At 33.5% G+C, this 12281-nt stretch overlaps 1 protein-coding gene across 1 annotated transcript in view; it reads left to right on the forward strand.

Moving 5' to 3' along the window:
* Nucleotides 1-9055, forward strand: part of SEMA3C (semaphorin 3C) — a 171169-nt gene extending 162114 nt beyond the window's left edge. Inside the window, exons 16-18 of the mRNA XM_082692640.1 lie at nt 332-399; nt 2467-2597; nt 6241-9055. Of these exons, the coding sequence (XP_082548766.1) occupies nt 332-399; nt 2467-2597; nt 6241-6651 (610 nt within the window). The 3' untranslated portion in view covers nt 6652-9055. The remainder of the gene's footprint in view (nt 1-331; nt 400-2466; nt 2598-6240) is intronic.
* Nucleotides 9056-12281: the final 3226 nt, after the last annotated feature.

Below are 12281 nucleotides of genomic sequence, written 5' to 3' on the forward strand. Positions count from 1 at the left end.
AATGTCTCTAAACTAAAATTTACACTATTCATTTGGAATCTAGCATTTACCCAGAAAATGCACATAATAAGGATTTCATAGCCATTCTATCCCCAATAATAGGGAAGGACCGAATTAATTCAGAATGAAAACAAGGTGAAGTTACCAATCCTATCATGAAGGTGGTGAGTAAGAAATGTCAGCTAGTGGTGCCAGATAAGCAGACCTCTTTTTTCCTTATGAAAGCTTGGGCAATTAAAAGACTGTGAAATAAAAAATGCAATCTTTTAAATGTGGTATAATTGGCAATGTTAATTCTAAATCAGTTTTACGTATGTCTTTGCACTTATAGGAGGAGCCGAAGACAAGATGTGAGACATGGAAATCCATTGACTCAGTGCAGAGGGTTTAATCTAAAAGGTATTAAAACTGAGCAAGGGTCAAACTTGATAAAGAGTCACAGTGCTCCAGGTCACATTTCAGGGAGGGAGACCTCATTATAATTCACTTCTTCTTTTTTAAGGAAAGATGATGAAGATTCTTGGTGTTTATATGGAAATTAAAAATTAAACGTATGTGTATGCATAGTAGGAGAAACAGAGGTCCATGAATACAGAGACCTTGGGTGTGAGTTGGTTGGGAATTTCACAGAGGTATCAGTTACAGATTTTCCAAGCTATTACTTTTTTTCTGAAGAAACAAAGCTATTGTCTTCTCTCTTAAGAAAAAAGTTGCTTTTTAAAAAATTTAAATGAAAATTTAAATTTTTTTTAAAAATTTACCATTTTAAAGTGTATAGTTCTGTATCATTAAATACATTCACAATGTTGTGCAAGCAGCACCGTATCCATCTCTAGAACTTTTTCATCCTTCCCAAGTGAAACTCTATACCCATTAAATATGAACTTCCCTCTTCACCAGCCTCTGGAAACCACCATTCTACTCTCCATCTTTATGAATTTGACTCTTATATATACCTCTTATAAGCGGAATCACACAATATTTAACCTCTTGTAACTGCTTATTTCACTTTTTCTTCGGGGTTCATTCATGTTGTACCATGTGTCAGGATTTCTTTTCTGTTGAAAATGGAAAAAAATATTTTTTGTATGTATATATCACATTTTGTTTATTCATTTATCACTAGACACTTGGATGGCTTCCAATTTGGACATTATAAATAACCCTGCTCTGAATATGGGTGTACCAGTGCCTTGGTTTTACAATTTATAACCATTCCAGTACTTCTGACAATCCTGCCTGTGTCTTATGATCACTCTAACCCATTTCTTCCCATCCTGACATGAGGATCCCATGGTATTATACTTTCCCCACTAACCTTCTCCCCTCCACCTGAACCCCAGCAGGGAAATTTCTTCAGGCAGAGCTCTCTTGGCTCACAAAGGTGCCATAGACCCACTGTTGCTAACAATTAACACCAAAACTCCTACTGCTAATATTTTTGAGTCTGGGTCTTTCTTTAGTAAAGACTGATATTCTTATTACTAACTACATGAGCTATGAGAAGAAAATTCTGACATGTTTTGCTTAGTGGTTCTATACATCTAATTGAGGGGATAAATCCAAGTTACGATTTCTCTATTTACTGAGTATTTTATAAATATGTGTGCCAGTTCTAATAGTAGTTACAGTGGTAGAACTGTCAGTGGGGTTAATGATGAACAAACATGGATGTTAGCTTTGTGTCAGAATCTCAATTAAGCACTTTTTTTATGGAATGTCACAATTAATGCTCAAGACACTATCCCAAAGTAAGGTCTATTATTATCACCATTTTATGAATGAAGATGCTTTTCATGTCTAAGCTACTACATGATTTTACTACATGCTCTTCCTGAATTAAGAATTTCAGTGCAGAACTTATATGAAAACATAATCCATGTTTTAGAGCCAAGTAAAACTGAGACACAGAAGGGTCAAGTAAGTTGTTGAAGGCTACACAGTCAGTCTTGGTGAAATCAGAATTTTACCTCCAATATCTCTGCCAAGACTGTGTTCTCAACCATAACTTCCCACTGCAGCCACACTTGGCTTTCTGACTTTTCCTGATGCTTCTGGATTCCATCTATATTCCACTGAGTATGGATGAACCTGGCTTTAATAATGCCTGACACTAACTCCTCAAGTAGGATGTGTTTCCTAATAATTCACAGCATCAGTTTGCTCAACTCTGAAACACTGAGAAAACCTAACTCATAAGGATACTGAAATAATTAAATGTTCAAAGTGATATTAAGGACATTCCTTGGTTTAGAGTACTTCTTGAATAAAAATCGGTTCCCTTATGTCTTTCTCTCCTTTCCTTTAGGTTAGACACAATAGGTAAACGATGTGTAATAGTCTGCTTGTTAAATGATTAAAGATTGCCTTTTGGATACTTTATAGGTAGTGACAATTTTATAGAGCAATAAACATATAGGAGTATATGTTCTGAGTTCTCTTCTCTCTCTCATTTTTGCTTTTCAGCATATAGAAATGCAGCTGAAATTGTTCAGTATGGAGTAAAAAATAACACCACTTTCCTTGAGTGCGCCCCGAAGTCTCCACAGGCATCGATCAAATGGCTGTTACAGAAAGACAAAGACAGGAGGAAAGAGGTGAGTAACACACCACAGCAGCAATCAGTCAGGGCTTCAGAAAGACATTCGATCACCATCCCTTGGTGAGGTTCAGATCAAACGGAAAAAAAAAAGGCATATGAACATCCTTTTATGTCTTTGGGATGACAGGTGCCACTTCCTTTAAAATCTTTTGTCTGCAGAGGTGATGAATTAATTAGAAATCCTTGCTGCCTGTTCACCTCTATAATATGGTGATTGAAACAAGAGCTTGGACACTCAAGACAGGGGAATTGATATGAGGAAGCATTCGTAAAAGAAACAAGATGTGTGCAAAACCAGACGCCAGGTTCTCACACAGCAGCACCTTTGTGTGATTCACAAGATAAAAGGGGGCCTTAAAAAAAGTTGTTTTTCCTCAGTAAGAAATTACACTAAGCCATAATTTTTATGGTAAGGAGCATTTTTCTGCTATGTGGTAATCTGTTTCCTTTGCTTTATTATCCACGACTCTAGGGTTTTGGTTTGGTAATATAGGGAATCATTGTTTATGGGACTGTTGCCTTTATTTAGTGATATGGAAAAACAATTTCTCAAAGAAAAGAACACTGACATTAACCTTTCACTGATCATAAAGAGCTGTTTTAAAAGGGAAGCATTGTAAAACGGCTCAGGGTGAAATATTATAAATAATGAGCTCCGTAATATTGATCTCATGTACTGAAAAATGAGAGGAAGAAGAGGAAAAATATATATGTGTATATAAAGCCTTAGGGTAGTCTAAAATGTAATGCTATTAGCAGTGTCATAAAATCTGATAGAGCAAAGGGGGAAATGGAGCCTTCTGCATTTGGGTGTGTCCTTCTGTTGTGGGTAGTTTGGGTACTAAGTATTAAGTTAATTGGAGATATTCAGAATGGATACAATCCCAAGCTATAGAACACAGACACTTGCATCAAAGTTACTGAAATAGATGTTGACTCCGTATGAGAAAATGCTTTACAACTCAGACCTGCCTGTCTGAAGACAATATGAGCTGTTTAGGAAATTGTGTGTCCCCTGTCACCGGACTAGTAAACCATAGGCTGATGTCCACTTGCATAAGCAATTTAACCATCTGGAGGCAAGAGGAGCTAGATGAACTCCGGGGTTCCTTCTTGCCCCATAATTCTATGATACTAATAAAATCTTTTTGAACATTTTTATTAATAAAAAAATTGTTTATTTAAGATCTCTTGTCTTTGCCACAAAAGTCTGTCATCAAAGAGACCTTGAAATTTCTACAGTCTAATTAATTTTGAATTCTTTTCAGTGGATGTAAATGGTAATACTACTTGCCTTACTAAGTAACCTAGAGTAGAAGTCATATTGTGCAATGATGATTACCACACAGAAATGAAGTTCTTAGGCCAGAGCATGTGACAGGGTTATAAATGGTCCTTCCTGAGAAGTTCTGTGTGTTCGTATGTGAATTGGAAATCTAAAACTCAAATAGGGGTTACCTAATATGAATAAAATATTTTCCTTTAATTCAGTAAACACTTAAAATAGAATAACATGCAATAAGTGAAAAAAAATTTCTATTTAAATTAAAGAAAATGAATACATGCAAGCTTGAATACATGCCACAGAAATTAATAAATTAAATTAAAAATGGAGTGAGTTAGAGATTTAATGACTGAATCTCCTTTGCAATATTTCTGACGTTTTATTTCAGAATGCTCAAGAATGTAGACTCCATTATTACTATCTTGCTTTTTCTTCTATAGCATAAGAATGCTATAAGACTATGAAAAAATTAACTATAATTATGCAAATCTATTATATCCAGAATTACAGAGCACAAGTCCGCTCATTCTTAATTTAGTTGAACAAATTGTTACCATATTATTAAATTTATCCAGATTTATTATAGTTTAGGCAAACACATGCATATGTCTTATATTAATGATATATAAATATTGAAGACAAGTCATAAAAGTTCATGGACAAAACTGTAAGTAGTTCGTATTGAATAGCATAAAGTGAAACCTGAAAGATCTCCTTACCTTCACTTCAATATTTATTCATACTTCTAGAGTATGAAGATACTAAGAATTATATATTCAGTCATAATGTATTCCTCCATATATTCCCCATCATGTTCCTATTTTTGTCTTTCTCTCTCTGTCTCTCTCTGATGTACACACACACACACACACTTCAATATCAATATCAGTACATTTGGAGCTAACTTACTTTTCTTGGCTACATACTGTTCCACTATATGAATATATCTGTTTCTTTAAGGCTCTCTACTACTTAAGGTTATTTTTCTTCTTATAAAAAAAAACATTATATAAATGAACATCTGCACACTTGTGAGTATATCTTCTGTATGAATTCCTAGAAATGAAATTTCTGTGTCAAAAACACGTTATATAATTTATAAAATTGGCCTCCAAATTTTTTCCTAATTTTGCACACATAGGAAAGTCTTCCTTTCCTTTTGTTTCTGAGTGCATTTCTACATGATTGAAACTATTTTTGAGACACCTTTAAAGTTTAAAAATTAAATTAACATCAAAACTTTGCTTTATATATTTCAGTCCCTTCTTCTGATCTCCCTTTTCTAGATCTGTTCTATTATCTTGTTTCAATATTATACTTTGCCTTTTTGTGCTTTTTTTCTGGAGGAGGGCATTACTTTTTAACTAAAATAATCTATCTTTGATTTTTATTTCATTAATAATTAAATACGTATTTATACAGAAATTAACCATTTAGAAAAACATTCCTTTATTTTGGTTTGGATTCATTCTCCCCACACCCCCCACCCTGTGAAAGAGCAATTCAGAGTTCCCATGTCAAGGAATTTCTTACCACTTAGCTTTTTAGTCTGTTCATTGACAGTACTATAGCTGGAACATTAAGAAAGAAAGATTGCATACATTTAACTAATATCTAGCACATGAGAGTTTTTCCAGGATAAGCTTGTAAAGTAATTAAATATTAACCTCAGTTTTTTATTACCTTTCCTTGGAAAGTAAAACCATTTAGACTTAGAAGATGATAGCATTTCAGCTTATTTTTAGTCATTCTTTAATTTGGGATAATTGGAAAAAAAACCCTTGATAGTGTTCAAAACTCTGCCTCTGCTTATATAATTTTTTTTCAGGTTTTCAGTGAAGTAATAAGTTGTTTGCATTTTTAGTTAGGAGAAAATTCATCATTGAAAAATGGTAAAATTCAACCATTTAACTGTGGCTTCATGATTCTACTAATAAGAGAGTATTTTTGTTGCAATTAAAGGCAAGAACTCCAGGACAAAAGAGATATTTTAAATATTCTGTGAATTTTATTTTACAGTTGACTGTGATTCACACTCCAAATGCAACCAAAATTCTGTGCCTATATATACCGAAACCACTTCTGTCCAAAGGGAATGAACTTGAAGCTATTTTTGGTAATATGGGTGATAACTTCACCGTCCCTTTAATAGCTTCAGTGCTCCTGAAACAAAATCTCTTGTGCAAAAGAGGCAACCGAACTGACCAAACATTTGTGTTCACTAAGAAGGAAGCTAATAAGTACTTGATGCTTCCCCAAATTTGAAAGTCCAGAGATACTCTGTATATGTTGCTCATATCTTTTTAGAAAACATAGAGTTGGATTTGGGATCTTTGATGAGTCTCTCTTTTAGGTCAAGCTGAATGAACGAATCATAGCCACTTCACAAGGACTTCTAATCCGCTCCGTTCAAGATTCTGACCAAGGACTCTATCACTGCATTGCAACAGAGAATAGCTTCAAGCAGACCATAGCCAAGATCAACTTTAAAGTTTTAGATTCTGAAATGGTGGCTGTCGTGACAGAAAAATGGTCCCCCTGGACCTGGGCCAGCTCTGTGAGGGCTTTACCCTTCCACCCAAAGGACATCATGGGGGCATTCAGCCACTCAGAAATGCAGATGATTAATCAGTACTGCAAAGACACTCGACAGCAACATCAACAAGAAGAATCCCAGAAGATAAGAGGGGACTATGGCAAGTTAAAGGCTCTCATCAATAGCCGGAAAAGTAGAAACAGGAGGAATCAGTTGCCAGAGTCATAATGTTCTCTTACTTGGGGCTTATGCTTCCAGTAAAGAATGGTCTGTCTTCAATGATCAAATTTTGAGCAAAGAACCTTGTGCTTTACCCATGAGAAATTCCTGAGAAAGGTGTAACTCACTCCTAAAGTGAATATTACATGAACTGAAATGAGCATGCATTTTCTTGTATGATATTGACTAGCACTAGACATGTCATGATCCTCATGGTGCATATAAATATTTAACTTAACCCAGATTTTATTTATATGTTTATTTCCTTTTCCTTCAAATGAATGTGGCGGCTATAAAACTAAAATTCCTACATCCCTTAATTGAATGATGGCCATAAACCCTGTGATCTTCCTTCCTTGCCTTAGGGGTTTAGATTTGGAATTGTCAGTGATTTTATATATGGAAACAAATGCCAAGTTCACAACTTTTACATTGTAAAAGTTGTATAAATATATGTGATAGAGTAGTCGTCAAAAGAAATGTAGACTAGGTACAAGTCAAGGAAGAGTGTATCTGAAAGTTGTACAAAACATGAGTGATTCATACAGAAAAATGAACAGCTTATATGTTTCCAGTGAAATACATTAATTTTTTTATTAAAAAAACAGTCAGTTGCTGGTATCTGTTATTGATCTTTGTTTCCTAGTTTTAAGAAGATAAAATGAATGACCTTCACCGTAAATATTTTTGATTAGAGTTATGTCAGTGAAGCATTTAAGTTTATATTCTTATGCTATCATCTTCCAAACAAAAGCACTTTTTTTGGAAGTTATTTAAGTTATTATAGAATCAGAGAATATAATCTTACAGTGTTTAATTACTGTTTATGTTCTAATTTTCTAGTCTGTGTGATAAAGTAAACAATATAAGAAGAAAAAGATGAAATATCAAACTTGTATATGAGAGGTAAAACTATCAAAATGGGGAAAAATAAAGAAATGCAATTTTATAAAAAGCTATTTATAAAAAATGTCACTAGTTTTTACCATCAGTGATTAATTTCAATAATTAAGTCTCACATTTTTTTTTTTTTTTGGTTTACCAACCTCAGACATCATATGATTTTTAAGTCACCGGTTCTTTAATGATGATCTTTAGTGTATGCTGGCGAGGTGCTCATTTTGTGGAGAACTGAAAAAAATTTGAATATGAACAAAAATAGACATACTTTCTTTTGAAAGAATGTTGGTGCATTCTGTTCACTGGTTATAAATACAAATGTGTTAAGTTTTGTAATGAATAAAATAATTTCCTTCTAATTATATGTTTGGGTCATTTCATTAGAAAAATTTATTATTGAACCTTTTGTTCCAAATAACAATTAGATGGGAGAAATATGAAAAAATTCTTTATACTGTTATGTTTCCTTTTGAAACACAACTTTTGCCTTTGAATTTTATTTGCTTTTAAAGAAATTTTCGTGTTTCCCAGCACACACAGAAATTGCATCATAGGCCTATTCAAAAATCTAGTACAAAATTTTATTTGTAGTTAATAGTCCACAAAGAAGGTAAGGTAGACTTATCACCTTTTTAAGCACCATAGCATAAAAACTTCAAGAATTAAAATTATTGTCAAAATGAATGTAACCATTGATCAGAATCTAAGAATATGACTTACTAATTAAGTGGTGATAAATTATGATATTATAAGAGGCAACCTCAGTAGGGGCAAACATAGCAGTTAAAATATACAACATAAATAATGTTCATTTAAAAATAAGCTAATAAATAAAAGCTATCTTCCAAATGTGTATGATTCCGAATTACTCTCTAAAGCGGTTTATTTATACAAATATTTTGCTTGCTATGTGCCCAGATAGAAATGTTTGTCAATGGAAGGCCAAAACCAACTTTATTGTTTATGGCCAATATGTTCTATGTACAGAGTTTAAAGTAAAATTGTTTTAGAGTCAGAGGATAGGTAAACTACACAGGTCCCCTTGCTTCATGTAAACACAAACTGATAGACAATAAGGGTGTTTAGTTTTGTAATATTATTTGTGCTATTTAATACCTTCTCTTTAGAACATTATTCAGTTGTATATACTTTTATTACTTTTGTTTTAAAATTATAGAAATTCTTCTTCAACATAACTGCCATATGTGAAGAAAATTTTCTTTCTCCAAAATAATGTCAACATATATTGAATATTGGTGGTTAATTAGTTTTATTTTGTGTAGTTTGACATTTCAATGACTTAATACATTTTCCATTTATATTGTACATAAAATTTCTTAGGAATGCACTTTTTTCTCAAAGTGTAGGTTTGTGGATAGATTTTAGCATGATGAAACTGTCATTACGGTGAATGTTCACTCTGTGAGAAAATAAATGTAATTAGTACATTAATATTTAATTGGATATTGAGATATCATTTGCCTGGCAAAATAAAACGTGTTGAATTCCCCAAGAATGTCTTCAACTTTTCTTTTTAATGATGGATATATAATTGCTTGTTGACAAGAAAGAACCCGCTGAATCTTAAAATTTTTAAGTTGTATTTATTTATTTATTTATCCATTTTTGTAAAAATAATGCAACTAGATATTTCTAAATTCAAAACTTCTAGAAGAATATACATGGAAAACTCTCCTTGTACCATTATCCCTCATTTATTCAAGTCCCAACCCCAGAGACATTCAATATTGTCCATTTCTATGTGTATTTCTGTGATATTTTACATATATGCAAACAAATTCATATCTGGTTTCCCTTTAAGAGGCACTGTATATGCATTCGTCTCCATCAGTCATTATTCATACTGTGTTGTGACTAACAGTGGAGGGAAGAAGAAGTACAGTTTAGGCGTGCTTGGGCTTTAGAGCCAGACTACCTAGATTTGAATCCAAGCTCACTGTCTTGGAAAAGTTATTGTATTTCTCTCTGCCTTAGTTGTCTGCCCAAGTTCATACCTGCAGAGTGTTGGAACAGAACATATGATGCAATAACTCTTCAATAAATGTCTTAATACTTTCCTTATTTAGAAAGTGACATCCTGCTAGAACAGGAAGGACTCTTCCCGTTGTGTTCTGTGTCAAGTTAAATGCCAATGACCCAGGTTGGGGAGCGTGCAGTCAGTGGATCATGTAACACCTTACCAGGTAAAACCAGCCTTTATGAAATTGAGGGAAGAAAGTTATAAGCTAATTCATAGCGCTGCTAATGCATTTAAAAGACATAAATATGAGAGATTTTTTCAATTTCTGGGCTTTAACTCTGTAATCATGTGAGTAGAGAAAACCTGAACCAAAAAATATATATATTAAAAGTTATCTCAGTGAATCTTCCAACCTAATGATTTGGCACTACTCCCTAATTGCCTCATTATTTTTCAGTGTCTTCCTTGCTTATATTTCATCTTAACTTTAGGTTAAAGTAATTTTAACATATTTCTTATCATTTTAATGTGTTTTTGAGGCTTATGGCTCCTACTTAGGGGGAAAAATTAAGAAAAAGATAACAGTTTCCTATATCTATTCTTGTAGCTGAAGTCAAGAGAGACATTGCCGCTTTATTTTACATGTAGTAAAGCCTGTAAAAACTGTAAATCTAGACAAAGTAATAATCAGAATAAGTGAGAATGTTTACTTACCTACAAGCAATGAAAATTTCATTGAATTTTATGCATCAAGACAAACCTATGAAAGACTGAATTTTTATTTTTTTCTTTAAGAATTTATCCCACCATTGTTTTATCCAGCCTCCTTTTGCACAAGAATACCAACCTTTCTGCAAAATCAAAATCAGTTGCTATAGGTTCTGTGTATGTGCCGCTCAGTGAACTTCATTGCAAATAAGTTGTTTTTCCTAAGGGGCTTCTGACATGTATTTCAATTTTTATAGTTTCATAACAATATTACTTTCACAGTGCATAGGTATTGAGGATAGGATGAACTAGCTTCAAGACAAAAATGCCTTCCTGCTATGACTAGTGTATTTATAGTGTATTTGTCTATTCACTTCATAAAATAATACTTCCCACAGAGTTTGAATTGTGTATTTCTCAGGGCTATTATGTTGCCATGCTTGAGTGTTACTTACATAAAGTGCTATTAGAGAATGGCATTATAACAAACACATTAAAACCGTTTATTCTATGTAAGGTTACCTCTGTGTTCCCCAAGAACAAAAGCAGAACAAAGTCTATTCCTTAAGAGTTTCTCTGAATTATTTATATAAAAATGTCATTCGCACATTTTATGAGAGCAAAAACCATAATGATTTCTACATGGCAGAAGGGATATATGATAAAATTATTATAAAAATAAAAACCACTCCTGTTGTTTCTCCAGGTATTTTTCAATAAATGTGATCTTGGCTCATAAGGGGGTACAGTGACATGAAAGGAATTTCCTATTTTCTTAGTCTTTTCAGAATGTTATTACTACCACTCTGTATAGGAAAACAGAGTTGAAGCTTTCTGTTTTATTTTTTGTGTTACTGATTTGTGCTTGCATGTTGGGTGTGTGGGCGGTTATAATCATCTTCCTTTTTCTGCTGCATCATGGCTTGTCATAGAAGCTGGACCTTCAGAGTAACTTCTTTTGAGGTGATACGATTTGGCAGTTGTAAATTGTGGTTTGATGTTGGGAGTCAGCTTGATTCATGAATAGGAGAAACAGCTATGAAAAACAAAATACTGAGGAGGTGCTACCTAAGCCATATCAGCCTGGGACAATCAGTAAAATTTTTATATATGTATATATATTTGTTAGGTCATGGATTATGCACACAAAATTCCACAACACAGCTATATTCGATTTATTATTTCAAAATAAGGCTCAATTTTTTCTTCGTTTCTGTTCCATCTTCTTTGCTTACAAATGATATAAGCTGGGAACATTACATCCCTCTTGATAAATTATTGCTTTCTCTAAAATTGGAATTATAACTATCGCATGAAGTAGTTGTGAGAATTAAGTCAATATGTGTGGAATTCTTACAGTGCCTGACACATAGTAAAAGTTCAGTGAGTACATATGATTATTTTTCTACCAGAAGAAAGAAACTATTTCTTTCAAATATTTGAGCATTGTTCCTCTTTTATCTCAGATGGCATCAAAATAGTTCAACTGATAGTTGATGTCATTTATCTATATTGGCATCCATGGTGACATCATTTTTTTTGTTTGTTTGAACTTAGCCATCAATGTACAGATGTCCCCTGAGCTATCCCTTGTTGCTGATACAAAGTCCTGTTAGGGCAGGTGAGCTTTCCATAACCTCTAGACACTCTTAGAAGAAGAGGAATGTTTCTGCTATTCTTGCATCATTCTGGGAGACAAGCCAAGGGCCCCTCCTGATTAAAATTACTTGGGAATGTGTGTGTGTGTGTGTGTGTGTGTGTGTGTGTGTGTTTATGCTTGGCCCCATCAGGAGCCTGTACCTTTTCAAGACACAAACCTAGCAATGAAGTAGAAAGATAGGACCCACAACCCCTTTTATACTCATCACCCTTTTCTCCAATCTACCCTTCACTGTTGTGGTCTCTGATAGCAAGACTTGTTCCTTAAGTATCTCCCATGAGCTTCAGCAGTGGATTTCACACTTCACCCTCTAAGAACATTTTGAAAAGCTAGGTACCCCCTTACATATTTCTAAGATAATGTCTAAATTTTTTATTCTAAGTTCAAGTA

Source organism: Mustela nivalis (assembly GCF_964662115.1).
Source record: "Mustela nivalis genome assembly, chromosome: 12".
Lineage (NCBI taxonomy): Eukaryota > Metazoa > Chordata > Mammalia > Carnivora > Mustelidae > Mustela > Mustela nivalis.